Source organism: Electrophorus electricus, chromosome 17, assembly GCF_041902795.1.
Source record: "Electrophorus electricus isolate QZ-2024a chromosome 17, ASM4190279v1, whole genome shotgun sequence".
Lineage (NCBI taxonomy): Eukaryota > Metazoa > Chordata > Actinopteri > Gymnotiformes > Gymnotidae > Electrophorus > Electrophorus electricus.
The window spans coordinates 7,417,228-7,431,921 of record NC_137513.1 but is presented as its reverse complement, the minus strand read 5'-3'; the positions used below and the strand labels follow the sequence as shown (position 1 = coordinate 7,431,921).

The 14,694-nt window shown below is 45.2% G+C and overlaps 2 protein-coding genes across 6 annotated transcripts; one reads left to right on the top strand and one right to left on the bottom strand.

The window, feature by feature from the left end:
• The first annotated feature begins 1,081 nt into the window (after positions 1-1,081).
• sagb (S-antigen; retina and pineal gland (arrestin) b) lies at positions 1,082-8,947 on the top strand. 5 transcript variants are annotated; one of them, XM_081700352.1, is made up of 17 exons: positions 1,082-1,206; positions 1,706-1,852; positions 2,491-2,546; positions 2,817-2,895; positions 3,226-3,270; positions 3,387-3,586; positions 3,882-3,941; positions 4,238-4,305; positions 4,534-4,669; positions 5,696-5,780; positions 5,911-5,983; positions 6,229-6,366; positions 6,498-6,575; positions 7,010-7,024; positions 7,159-7,208; positions 7,897-7,906; positions 8,493-8,947. In XM_081700352.1, exons 3-17 carry the CDS (start codon positions 2,499-2,501, stop codon positions 8,587-8,589), a joined length of 1,182 nt encoding a protein of 393 aa, XP_081556478.1. In that variant the 5' UTR covers positions 1,082-1,206; positions 1,706-1,852; positions 2,491-2,498; the 3' UTR covers positions 8,590-8,947. The 5 variants fall into 5 exon arrangements, with proteins under 5 accessions (XP_081556478.1, XP_081556477.1, XP_081556480.1 ...); XM_081700351.1 differs by having other exon boundaries at positions 1,169-1,852; XM_081700353.1 differs by having other exon boundaries at positions 1,174-1,852; positions 2,835-2,895.
• A 155-nt stretch (positions 8,948-9,102) lies between these two features.
• Positions 9,103-14,498, bottom strand: LOC113588547 (inner ear-specific collagen). The gene has a single exon (XM_081700356.1). It carries the CDS (start codon positions 11,256-11,258, stop codon positions 10,596-10,598), a length of 663 nt encoding a protein of 220 aa, XP_081556482.1. The 5' UTR covers positions 11,259-14,498; the 3' UTR covers positions 9,103-10,595.
• Between the last annotated feature and the right edge of the window lie 196 nt (positions 14,499-14,694).

The following is a 14,694-nucleotide window of genomic DNA, read 5'->3' as shown; positions in this document are numbered from 1 at the left end:
AATGCTTTTTATTGTCATTGAATGTTGTGCAACAAAATGTTCTCCAGTGAATACCAGTTACTTAAAAAAAAAAAAACATAAGGTGATGGCTAACACCTAAAAAAGAGAACATTAAAGACAATAGAAACTCAATAATATATGAGAAAGAAGAGTATAAAAACAATGTCTATTTTTGTACATTCCTGGATTAATTGAATAGTGATTATATTGCACTTGGAGTTTGCTATTTACTACCCTACTGGAGCTAGGAAAAAACTTCTTTAATGACCTATATCACCCCCCAGAGGGCAGCAAGGTGAAACGGTGGTAGCCAGGGTATGATGGGTCTTTAACAGTGTACTTAATTCTGCAGAGGCACTGGGTGTTGTAAATGTCCTCTAGTGATTGTAGCTGTGATCCAGTCACTTGTTGAGCAGACCTGATAACTGTGTAGGGCCCCCAGCATGCCATATGTCAGTATACATTCATTGGAGCCACGGTCAAAGGAGAGACCTGTTGTGATGAGTCCATTTTGTGCCCTGAGGTAATATAGCCTCTGATGTGACTTCTGGACCAGTGCTGCAATGTTCTCAGTCCATGTGAAGTCCTGTGTGATGTACGTGACCAGGTACTTGAAGGAGAGGACGCTCCACTGCTTTACTGTGGATATTCAAGACTGGGGTTTCCTGAATCTAATGATCACCTCTCTAGTTTTAGAGATGTTGAGTACCAGGTTTTTAGAGGAGCAACTGTCTGTCTAGTTGGTGGAATGATTCGTTTACTCTAATTACAAAACTACAGGATTCCTCGTAAGCATGGACGCGTCTGTCCAGCACAAATGAACATCTGTGTCAATCTGTGATTATGTTGAGCCCCACAGGAAAGGTGTGTGGGTATAATCTGTGCTGACATGAGCACCCAGACTGCTGAGATGGTTAACTTGGTTTTGCACGTGCATAACATACTTCTCTCCACATAAACACATGGACATAGTGATAAATCTGAGAGGACCTCCTGGTATCGCCTCCTGCTGTCGGGTCATCTGTACTACAAAGCTCAGCTTACTACACTGCTCTGTGCTACGACTGGGCACTTAACACTTATCAGAAGCTGACTAGCCCCATTACAGGAGGTTGCCTGCCACACCTGATTATCTGTAGAATGAAGACAACTGGAAATCTGTTTGCATTCTGCATTAGGCCCTGCTTGTGTTTAATTTGTCCTCAGGTATGACATCACCCTCCGTTACATCACAGGACGGGCAAGCTGCGAGCGTTTCCCTGAGCGCAGAGAGCGTGCTGCTGCTTCTGCTCAGCAAGCCACGCTGGCACCTCGCCTTCTGTGACTGCGTCGGACAGGTTCCGGTAGTGGGTACAGGCAGCTAATTATGGAAACTACAGATGCAGGTAGCCAGTGGGGCCACAGAGAGTCACGCCAGCCATCTGCCAGGATACCAGTGTCCTAGTGTGCGTGTTGGATTAAGATTAGGCTGTATGCTGATTAATTTATTAGTGTGTCAGTAGGGACCTGAAAGGCTGGATTAAAAGGCTCAGATTTGGTGTAATCCATTGTACATTTCAGGAGGTCTTTATATTGTCAAGTCTGAAAATGCATATGCCACGTTCATGATATAATTGACAGTTGGCTGTATGCTTTACCTTTGTGTTAGTGTGGAAATTGCATCTGAACGTATGCACGTTTGTGTGGTCGGGTGTCTTCTCTGTAGAGGAAATTTTGCTGACAGAACAGAACAGCACCAATCCATTGAATGTACAGCCAGAGGGTGGGGCCAACCTCACCTAGGTTACAAATGGCACCATTCGCAGCGGACCCTGACACACATCTCTGTGTGAGCTTCTGACCACACAAGCTGGTAAGTTTGTGTCATCCAGCCGCATCACTGACACATCGATTGCGGGCGGGTGGGTCTTGGTTTTGGGGTGCGGGCGTATACACTCCCACGGTCACCCCCAAAACAGTGTGTGATTGATTGATTATGTTTAACTCAAACAGACTTCAGGAGCAGTTGGGCATAGTTGCTTTAGAGAACAGAGATAATTAATTTACACTTTACCCTCATGATCAAGATGCTTTTTGTAGCAATTGAAGTAAATGTGACTTCTTGTGTTTTACTGCTTGGAGTATTTTGTAGTGTGTGGGTGTGTGAATTGCTGAATTTCTAATATGCCAGACTAGAATTAAGACTCGTCACTGGAGAAGCTGCTGCTGAGAAAACGGATGAGACGCAGACTGTGCCATTGTACTCATCCACGCCTCCTGTGAATAAGACTTGACCTTGAACACACTCTGCCTAACCCCTTGTGTGAGGAAAAAATGCAGATTTAAACTCCTGCCCTCACCAGCCCTTCCATGAAGAACCAGACAAAGTCCAGATTGCTTGTTTGATCGAGTGTGTCCGATGGATCTCGAGTGTGCGCACAAAACAGACGGAGTGGCATTTGAGATTAAGATGAACTTCATGTCTGTAATTAAGTCATGTTTGCTGTGCAGGTGACATCATGAGTCCTAAACACACTGTTTACAAGAAGTTCTCCCACGACAAATCCGTAAGCATTAGACCCCACATATATGTAAAAAAAAATTTGCTGAGTTCTGTTGTTGGGCTGCTAGTGATGTTTCCTGGTTTATGTCTGTACTATTTATGTCTGCACTATTAAGGGGCGGCTGAGTAATCTGTTGTGAGCTCAGTGATCTTGTTTCATTGCTTCCAACAGGCCTTCTCCTTCCCTGGTGTGTTCAAATGTGTATTCACGCATCCCTTCATTGTGTCATTTGCTGGTTTTGCCTTGCTTGCTTCTGTTACTGCTGTGTTACAGTTGTGTGTGATGTCACAGGTGGGCGTCTACATGGGGAGGCGGGACTTTGTGGACCACTCTGACTCGGTTGATCCTGTTGGTAAGCTTGCTTGTCCATCACAGCTCCCCTGGTCAAGCAGAAGTGTAATGTGGTCTTGCTAGTGTACTGATGACACTTCATGCAGACTCTGTGATTACACTGACTAATTTAATGGACTGGTTGATTATACTGAGAGAGTGATTAACCTGAATGAACGACACTGCTGCTGTTTGCGCTCATAAACCATAATTTATCCATCTCTCTGCAATCTGACCTGGGCCAGTACCTTCATTTATTTTTTATTAATTTTTTTTCTCTCTCTCAATCTTCTTGTTAATTTCTTGTGGTGTGTGTGTGTGTGTGTGTGTGTGTGTGTGTGTTACCAATCAGATGGTGTGGTGCTAATCAATCCAGAGCAACTAAAAGGAAAGAAAGGTGGGAAAAGACATTCATTACAGTCCCTCAGGAGAATATTTCTCAGCTCCACTTCCTCTGTCAAAGTGTGTGTGTGTGTGTGTGTTTGGTGAATGTGTCTGTGTGGCCCATCCTAGTCTATGTTATGTTGTCTTGTACGTTCCGTTACGGGCGCGATGACATGGACGTACTGGGGATGGCATTTCGGAGGGATGTTTTCCTATGCACACGACAGGTTTACCCTCCGCTGCAGGACAGAGAACGCTGCGTTCACACCAGGCTGCAGGAGAGGCTGCTGCACAAGCTTGGGCACAATGCCTACCCCTTCTTCTTCGAGGTAGGCCTGAGAACTTAACTCATGGGGTAGTCTCCTCTGGGCTGCTGCGGTAATGCTGGGTACTGTAGTCTCCTCTGGGCTGCTGCGGTAATGCTGGGTACTGTAGTCTCCTCTGGGCTGCTGCGGTAATGCTGGGTACTGTAGTCTCCTCTGGGCTGCTGCGGTAATGCTGGGTACTGTAGTCTACATTGAGCTGCTATAGCGATGATCTACGTCTGGTTTTATTTTGAGCTATAGTCATCATGGGTTCTGTTTTCTCCCACTCTTGACTTAGAAATTTTTTTGTGTGCTTCAGTTTCCAGATAACTTGCCATGCTCCGTGGGTCTGCAACCAGCACCTACTGATGTAGGAAAGGTAAGACATAACAGGAACCTATCACATACACACTTTTTCCCATAGTGAAATTCACAGCATTATAGTGCTAGCACAAAAATTATCTAATGCACCAGTATTACAGTACAGACACCAACATTGCAAAACTGACACATTATCATCTCAGTACACTAGAAATGACAACAGTAACTCTGGCATTATAACACATACGATTGAACTTTTAACCATTTTATTACAATAGTACTACTACTGCTTATTCCAAAACAAACTTACACATTTGTGTGTGTGTGTGTGTGCGTGTGTGTGTGTTCGTTCAGCACTGTGCAGTGGAGTTTGAGGTGAAAGCCTTCTGTGCTGAGAATCAGGAGGAGAAATCCCATAAGAGGTAAGACCTGTAAACTGTGATGGTTCTCGGGTGCCTTGCTTGTTTTCAAAATGGGGCAACAACAGAAAACATGCAGTTTGACCAATGGGTCATTTGCAGTGTCCAGACAAAGAATGAATTAGAAAACCCTCGTCCAGCCGGTCAAACAGAGGTGTGGCTTTCCATATAGTTTAGCTGTCTTATTCTCACACTTTCATACCCTTTGCTTCTCCCTCTCTGTCCCTGTAGGAGCTCAGTGCGTTTGGCTATCAGGAAGGTACAGTATGCTCCCAACAAGAAGGGTGCGGTTCCTTCCAGCGAGACTGCCTGTGAGTTCATGATGTCAGACAGGCCACTGCACATGCGTGCTACTTTGGAGAAAGAGGTGGGACTTCCTCCACTGTTGCTATGGTAATCGCTAACCTCCACCAGGAGATCTACTTCACGTCAGAGTTCAGCTCCAACCCAAACACCACTGACTTAATAAACACTAGACAGATTCAGAATGCTTGCCCTCTGTTTCAATAGGCTCGGCCCATGGCAGTTTGCCACCGGGTGGCGCTATTTCTGCCTAGCTGACTTCTGTCGTGTTAACCAATACATCTGCTTCTGAAGTCATGTAATGATCAGTGATGTGTTCAAATCCCCTTGTACACAAACCCTATTTTTAATGTAGCTTAACCAGCTAAATGCAATAGATGTAAATGATTATTAAGCCAAAGTATTTTAGTGTGATTACGTCAGTCTACTAAGCAGTTAATAAACCTACACAAACATTCATACACACACACACATGCACATTTGTCATGTGAACAGACAAACATTATTCCCATTTCCTAACAACATCTTCCTGTTTTAATTTTCCTGTGTAGGAATTAGTTTAACAAATGCAGGAATGTTTTCTGGAGGGTGTTTTGGAAAGATATTTCTGAGTAGCAAGATGGGCAGAATACCAAAAGTCTCTACTAGTTGGCTGCTGCTTCACGCTGAGAGGCTGAACCCTGTCTTTTTTACCGATTCTCAGACTATATATATGATGTGGGTGTGAACTGGGCTCTGCAGGTGATCACTGTTGCAACAGTCTCACTGTGCTACAGTCATAGTGGCGTCATTATGGCACCCTCTGCATGACGCATTTCAGCATTTCTGAGTGGAACATGTAAATTGAATGTTTGTCTAATTTTCGAACCTCCAGGCTTGCAAACCTTACAGGACCATTTCAAATCAGACAGTGGTAGCTCAGCGGTTAAGGTGCTTGACTAGTAATCAGAAGGTTGCCAGTTCAAGCCCCACCACCCCCAAGTTTCCATTGTTGTGCCCCTGATCAAGACCCTTAACCCTCAGTTGCTCAAGTTGTTTAGTCATAATTGTAAATCACTTTGGATAAAAGCATCAGCATCTTGTTCTGCAGACATATTATCATGGGGAGCCCATCAACATCACTGTGGACATTGATAACGGCTCCAACAAGGATGTGAAGAGCATCACAATCTCAGGTAAGCAACTCTCAACTTGCACACCACACCATGTACCCAACATGCCTACAACGCACAAACACAAAACATGCACACACCCTCACACAAACACCCACCATTCTATCTCACACTCTCTCTCTCTCTCTCACAGTGGAGCAGATAACCAATGTGGTCCTGTATTCCAGTGATAAGTACGTTAAAACTGTGGCATATGAGGAAAGCACGTAAGTCTCAGACACACACACACACACACACACACTGCTCTTGAACTGCTAAATGGCTTCTAATGCCTGTATTAAATTCTATGTTTTAGTGTATTAGTTTCAGAATAAGTATTTGAGATTTTTTCTGATGGCCAGCACAAATGTCCCTCACAGATCACAATCAGTGGTCTTAGATTACATCTAACACACATTCACTTATAATGCCTTTACGGCATCCCTGATTGTTACTAATGTTACTGCCATAGAGACACTGTGCCATCAGGAACCAGCCTAAAAAAAGTCTACACCCTCTGCCCGCTATTGGCTGACAACCGTGAAAGGCGTGGCCTGGCACTGGATGGGAAGCTAAAGCATGAGGATACAAATCTCGCCTCTTCTAGCATGTGAGATCACACTGCAGGGTGTCATAGGACATGTAGTTCACAGAGCAACAGGACTGTAATGGCGGTGTGCTGTACCTGTGTGTGTGTGTGTGTGTGTGTGTGTGTGTGTGTGTGTGTGTGTGTGTGTACAGAGTGAAGGCAGAGGTGTTAAAGGAGATTCTGGGTATGCTGGTGTCCTATAGAGTGGTGGTTAAAGCCACTGCTTCTGGGTGAGTTGTGCGTGCACGTGCATGTGGTGGTGTGTGCGCTCAAACCCACTGTCCTCGCTTGTCACTTTACTTTTTTGCATGCTCCACTCAGCTGTCCCTCATTATAGGAAACACTGAGAAGTTGTCAGAGGAGTTTCCATTAAACTAAGTAGAGGTGGTAGTGCAAATGACAATAAACCATCAGCTCACTCACTTCAGGAGGCTGTCACACTAGCCAAACATTGTGAAAACGTGCAACAGAATCAGAGGGGGCTAGAGGGATGAGTGTGAAGCAATGTATGTGTGAGAGAAGGTTTATTATTCGTACAAATACTATTCTCGTGAATATTACATATACAATATATTATACTGTGTTTGTTCTCTACAATAAATATTATTGTGTAGTGTTTGCTTGTGATTTGTGGTAACAGGCCTCTCTGATTTTGTTTTGACAGTATGATTGGATCAAGGTAAGTGTGGAATTTCAAATGTGGATTTTCAAGTGTGGATTGAGCCATCACTTTCATATGGAGTGTGTGTGTGTGTGTGTGTGTGTGTGTGTGTGTGTGTGTGTGTGTGTGTGTGTGTGTGTGTGTGTTTTCAGTGAGGTTGCTGTGGAGGTGCCATTCTTACTTATGCACCCCAAGCCTGAAGGTGAGCTGGTTAGCTACATTCATTCCAGTTAGCTTTCCTGCTAGCCTCCCTTAAAGCCTTCCTCTTAGAATTCCTGTTGATTGAGATCAAAATGGAATGATGTTGGAAAACTTAAAATGTTTTGTTAACTGAGTCTGGGAGAAACTATATGAAGTCTGTAATCTGTGTGAGAAATCTGACCCCATGCATCCACCCTTCTTAGTCATTTTTTATATCCACCCAGTTTATAAAAATGAATCAGATGAGCTTGATATTGTATGGAAGTCACAATACATGAAAGAAACCCAATTCTACAGAGATTATACGAGGAGACGCTCTCAAAACCCATGGCATTGTTTAAATGGTAATATCAAATTCAACTGGCCAACATTCTTTTTAAGCAGTTTTAACTCTTGGTGGTTTGTCTAATAAAAGGAATGTTTAACAAAGTTGGTGGACAATGGAAAGAAAAATATGGTCATTATTTGATGAACAACAGCAGCAATATCTTATCTTTATAATCTGTGCATAAAATTGAACATGAATCCAGCTGTCCTGCAGTTTAATACACTGCTATTTGTAGTTTGATGGGGCTCGATCAGCCTTTCGCAAAGTGGTTATGGGCAGAGCAGACAGACCATTCTTCAGTGCTTAGTAAAATCACACCTTTCTCTTTATCCCTCCTCACCGTCCTCTGGGATTGTTACAGTTAAAGACAGGTGAGCAAAACATTTTCTTCATTATGAGTCCAGTCTCCCACTGGAGACGACGGCTATCCATTTTAAATAAGCAGTGTGCGTAGAAGGCAGACGCGCTTCCTGCCTGTTTACGGCGTTCACAGGTGGAGCCGCGGCAGCCAGGTTGGGCGGCTTCGCTGCCCCTCCCTGCCCTGTGCACCGCTCTTCCCGACCTGATCTGGAGCTTTATGTAGTTTCGGGTTTCGGCGTCTTGTTCCGCTCGTGTGTCTCACTTTCTCTCTCACTTTCTCTGGCCACCGTGTGAGACACGTGTGGAATGGGCATGCGCGCGCACGAGATCCTGGGCACGTGTCCAGGAATTCTGTGTTGCTTTCAACGCTACCTGTGTCTTCATGGTGTGACACCCTCCCCTAGGCCGCTTGCACCCTGTATGAGAGCACTGAGGCCCATGCAGCAAGAAACACAAGCACACAGGCTTCCTTTTCTATGGTCGGCTTAGATGTCTCAGTTTCTCTCCTTCTTATCGTGTCTTTCCATCATGTCTGCCCTAGTTAATTATGTATCCAATGGCCTCGTTGTATTTGTATTATTTGCCGTGTGTGTGTAGCGAGGCTGATGTGGACCTGGTCTTTGAGGACTTCAAGCGCTCGTGCCTGAGGGGCATCATCAGCGATGACGACGATGACTCCCCCGCTGAACCGTGAGGGACAGCTCAGCACGGACACACACACCCGGCGCTGCACTCGACTCCTGCTTGAGGAGGGTCATCAGTGCTTATTAGTCTTCATAGGAATATGCACCGTAAGGGCTTGTATTCGTATCGCTAGAGACGACAGCCCTGGGGCTGGAGAACGGCAGGTGTGAAGGTTAACTGGATGCATGTGTAGCTGTTTTAAGGCTGATGTTGCTGAATGGGAATTAGGAAGGTATGCCGGTGTGGAGCTGTCGTTGGCTCAGGCTGGCTGGGTTGAGTAGGAGGGAGCCTCAGGTGGAAGGATATGGATGTGGCTGCTGTAGCGTTTTGCTGATTAAAGCATTAAATAAAGCAAATTGTTCACAGAATCTGCCCCTTCTTTCCCAAGGTCAAGGGAGTGTGTGTCTGTGTGTGTATACAACATATGTATTTTACCCAAGCTCTGAAAATGTTCATAAGCAAACGTGCGTGTGTGTGGTGCACTGCACAACTCTACCTTACTTAAGGTTAGAAGTTACACCACCTACTAAATGCCAATAGCAGAAACGCACATGTGGCAGAGTGCATGAATCTGAGGAGATTCCACAAATAATCTCCAAGATTTTCACATAACATCTGATCTTTGTCACCAATATCTTCAAGTAGAATCATGAGTTTCTGTTGCTGTGTTTAGGAAAATAGCCTTACTTTGAGTTGTCGTTATGCATCTTGGTAAGAAAACAACATTTGTCCTTGTTTAATTTCATTGCACAGTTTTGTTTCACTTCACCGCAAATTCTTTTAGATGGTAATCTCAGAGATTATGCTTAATCCTCACATTTGCACGTTTATTTGTGAATGTGTACGCGGTGGGATAGAGCTGGAGTAAGAATGCTTGGCAACAACAATGCTGTTGTGTGGGCTGTGAAGGTGAAGGTGCTATGGGATGTTGCTTTGGAATAAACTACTGCAAATAAAACTGGGTGAAACATCTCTAGCCAAAACCTAATGTTTCCCATGCAGACCTGATTAAAACCAGTAGCGTCTCATATGGCCCTCCGCAGACACACCCAGGTACTCCCATAGTTCCACCCACATCCCCTGGGACTCCAATAGGAGGCTGAATGGAGAAATGTACTCAAAGTAGAGATAATCCTAACTCGACCAGTGCTGTAAAAGCTCGCATCTGAGCACACTTCCACCAGGGACCTAATCTGTGTTCTCATCTGTGGCTGATGGTGCAAGCACTCGCTGGGTTATAATACATCTTATCACATTACAGAATACCCTCAATGCGGAGCACACACCTTTATTAAAGGGAGCAGGGAACAGGTGTATGACTGGTCCCCTCTCAGTCAGCATGCATATGTTGTTTCTTAGAACAAAGCATTTGACAGTATGCAGGAATAATAAATATTCCTTGTACAATTTAGTGGCTTGGGAAAGTTTCTTAATTACTTTCTTAATCTGCAGCATTTAATTCATTGCAGCATCATGTGAAATGCATACATTCTAACTCCTAAAATGTAGGATCTTGCTCATTTAGTGCCATTATTTTAAAAGTAGTTCAAACCAGTTTAATTGACATATATTCATTGTTCCATTCACCATCAATACTCCAAATTTGTACAAATCACAGTATGTTATTTTACAAAAATGTTGATGAACTGATTTCATATTGATTTGATTTCACAAAGACTTCGAAATTATTTTATTAAATGCATGCTTTTAATCGAGTCTACTTTTGAGTGAAACAGAGCATTTATGTCATCAGTCTATTGGAAACATCTCTCTCTCATATACGTAGAGAGAGAGAGAGAGCTTCATATATATTTTTGCAGTTCTGTTCCCTGAAGTTTTGTTGCCTATATTAAATTCTAATCCCATTTCGGATATCGTGAAACTGATCTGAACTTTGGTATTTACCCTTTAAGCTGTTACAGTTTAGATATTAGGGTTCAGATTAAAAGTAGGGTTTGGGATACATAATCAGATTAAGAGGAGGTTTCAGTGTGGCACCCTAAGTGATCTTAGATCTTAGGAGTCATCCCAAGGGAAGGTGTCTGGTATTACGGGGTTGCTGACTTCTCTGCTCATTATCATATCACAGCTGTCTGGGTTGAGTAGGTACCCACTGAAGGTGCTGCTTGCCTCGCTGTTGGTGAACATTCCGTTGCTGTTGCTGTCTCGCACCTGCAGCCAAACCCAGTCACCCATGCTCAGGTGTAGCACCACCTGCTGCGAAGTGGTGCCCAAATCCGTCGTCTGTGTGGTCTTCACGACGGGCAGGAAGTTCCAGAACAGGCCAACCTTGAGGGCGCGGGTGGAGGCGACGAGGTTGTAGCTGAAGACGTAGGTGCCGTTGATGGGGGCAGTGTAGATGCCTGCCGTGGGGTTGTAGTGCTGCTGCAGGTTGTATATAACTTTCAGGAACGACACCGGCTGGCTGGGCGGTGGGAAGGACCCAGTCAGTGCAACGGAGAATGCTGACTGGACGATGGGGGTGCAGGGGCCGGGTATCCCCATCATGCCCATATCTCCCTGTTCCCCTTTCTGCCCCTTCTGCCCCTCATTGCCCTGCTGACCGGCCACGCCCACATCCCCCTTGTTGCCCTTAGATCCTTCAAGCCCTGTGTCACCCTTGGTTCCGTTCTGGCAGTTGCAATTGCCTTCTATACCGTGTTCACCTTTCTGACCCATCACACCTGGAGTGCCGGGGGCACCAATTACACCCTGGTCACCCTTCAGCCCTCTGGGACCTGGTTGTCCATTTTCCCCAGGTAAGCCAGGTGCACCCACAGGGCCAGGTAGACCTGTTTCACCCGGTGGCCCCTGAAAGATATCACGGACCTGTGGGCACTGGCCGGGGTCTCCTTTGGGGCCCGGGTCACCTATTGGCCCATTTATGCCCGGATCCCCCTTAGTACCTGAAACACACACAGTCACACCCACAGTTACGCTGAGAACTTAGAGGGCAAAAGGAAGGCATGGCCTAACCAAAAACACTGATCACCTAATTACACATCACCACATTCTGGGCAGAACATATACCAGCCCAGAAAAAAAAGATCATTCACCTTGATGGCAAATGCAAATTGAATTTGAATTCTGGCTGGATATATGTGCCAGACTGACTGGTTGTTGTGGTCTTCAGTTTGTAATTGTTTGCACTGACCTTTGATTCCTTGTTCCCCTTTGGAGCCCATGGATCCCACCAGACCGAAATCTCCTTTGTCTCCACTGTCACCTTTCTCACCTGTGTGGGAAATCAGAGGGCAGAGTTTGCGGCAATACTCTACAGGACTCACGTGATCATAGAGTTTGCTGACACACATGCGCTCTTATACATGTAGGCCTGCATGGTAGTACACAGGGGTTTTACCCTTTATCCCTTGCATGCCAACATTTCCCTGTGGCCCACCAAAACCAGTCGGCCCTTTTGGTCCGGAAAGGCCTGGATTTCCTGTTATTAACACACACACAAGCACATGCATTATACAAGTATCAACATTCTAAACTCTAAACGTTAACAAAGATGCAGCATGCTTTTTCAGTGCCAATATGGCCTGGATTCGTTTGGGTACCAGATGCTTTATGTTCCACAGGCCTGTCTAGTGACTGTTGAACTAAATATAGTGCCATCAGTTGATTATGACTGCTGTAGCTGCTGCATGTTTGCTGTTTCCAAGAAAATGCTTTCATGCTTCCAGGAACTGTACTTATGTAAACGTGTGGGTGTTGGTATAGGAGGAGTGTACCTTGTATTCCGCGGTCTCCTCTCTCGCCTTTCTCCCCTTTTTTGTGGGTGCAGGTAGAGCACATACAGAACCACGGCATCTGGCTGGCGAAATTCTGGTCCGGAGACTGCAGGTAAATCTCGCACAGCGACATGTCAGGCAGCGGTGGTGGTGGTGGTGGCGGTGGTGGCGATGGTTGCAGTGGTGTCTCCGGCAGGCTGGTGTTGATCGAGGGAAGCTGTGACATGCAGCTGACCGATACAAAGTAGACCACTAACCAAAAGGGTCTCCACATAATCTAGAACAGAGGAAGGACGACGTTGGTCAGAAGGGTTTCACTGTCTGAGGTTTTGCGGCCACTTCATACGCTGTACTGACTTGTGTAGAACCCAAAGCTTGACCAACCAACAGCTAAAACTGTCATTACGACCACACTGTGATGCTTTTGGGCTCTCCTCAACCTACAGGCTTTTATGATGCTCCCAAACTTGTACTTTTCTTCAAGATGAGAAAAATCTGCAGATTTATTTTCTAATAAAAACAAACAAATAACAACAAGGTCTGTTAATTGCCTCCTAGGTGTGGAAGTAAAAAAAAGTTCATGTGAGCATCTGTGCTTCAGTACAATGGCATCAACATTCCAGCAGGACTGCAGCCTGGTATGGACTCGAGTCTGAGAGAGTGAACAGCTTGGCTGAGGAGAGGCTGAAACCTCAGTGGGTCAGTACTGGGTCAGCAGTACCATGCCAAGTCACAGCTCACCTTCAAAACATTTACATCAATCTCCTGAAAGGATGAGACCAAAATTGCTGTGTATCCAAACGCCAAGACACCATCCCCTCGCCCAAAAACACACTTGTGTCTTTCAATTAGAGACCAGGCATATTCATGTAGCCCACAGGCCAACATCCACAGTGCAGGACCCCACCCCAAGCCTCTACCATCTACCCCAATGCCCCCTGCTCTCATGTCCCCAAACCCCAACCCTCTTCTCCACTGCCCCGTCCCCGTAACCCCAACCCGATACCCTCTACCACTGCCCCCTGCCCCTATCCCCTGTCTGGTTCCATGACTCAGCAGCAGTACTGCTGCCACTCACCGCCTTCCAGTCGTGACGCATCTTCCTCAGCATGAGTTCAATCAGCAGGTCCCACCGGCCACACTTATAGCCCGGAGCACAGACACACCCAGCCCACGTGAAGCTGGGTGGCCACAGACGCTGCTATGCTGTCCACATTCACGTTCCCTGACCTCATTCACAAATAGAGACAGGGAGAAAGCACACTCATGGAAGCATGTAATGGGAGAGATGCTCTGGTCCTGTGGACACTGGTTCCTCTGGGAACCACTGTCCTCTGCTTCACACAGACAGCACTTGCACAAAGCCAACCTGCCCTGACTCCCCTAATGGCTGACCCTATTTCCAGGGCTCTGCTCTTCTTTGTGCTGGGTCTTTATGTCCCCCACTGCTTTATCTTGAAGCTCTCCCACGCAGCTCTGTTACCCAGCATGCCCTGCGGACCCGTGCCCCACATGACCTCCTGGTTATAGATACACCCTCACCATTCTACCTACAGTGTTTTGTTTCATCACAGAACTTCCCAGTCCGCAGAGGGCTATGTTTCTACATCCAGCACACACACACACACACACACACACACACACACACACACACAGACACACACACAGACACACACACACAGACTATTACTTCATTTTTCTTCAGTGAATGTAACAGGTGTGGACATAACATTGATAATTAATAATTAATATATAACTGCTGTGTAATTAGCACATTATTCAGGTTCATACAGAACGATGATGCAGATAGAGTTTACATTCATTTAAAAATGTCTGATCTAAAATGATCTTTATTCTATGACATTGCATTTCTGTCTTGTTCTGTCCCATCACATTCAGAGGTGATTATTAACCTTCTGCAAGATTCGCACACAGTGTAATCTACTTTGCTAATTTTCTAAAACAGTGCTTATGTTGTTTATTTGTTCACATTCATGGTCTACATTATTCATTTAATTCATTATCTATGGAGGTTTAGACACTTTCAAATAATTTAGAGTTTTATCTTCTGTGTTCTGCACTATGCTTAATGAGTTAGTGGCCTATTCACACATAAGCCCTATAAACAACATTTCCTAGTTGTATCTCTTATTATTTAAATATTGCCTAGCTAGTAATAAATTCTGTTCTAGTCCATTCCTTTTTAAAATCCTTACACTCTTTATTCTTTAAATAAAAAATTAAATAAATGTCGTGCCTGATCCTATTTGGTGACTCTCCTGTGCCGGACCGACCCGCGGGGATTATATTGATATTTTTCTCCTTTTCCCGCAGGAATCCCGCAGGAATCCTGTGGGATTTCTGTGGTGTCATCTAAT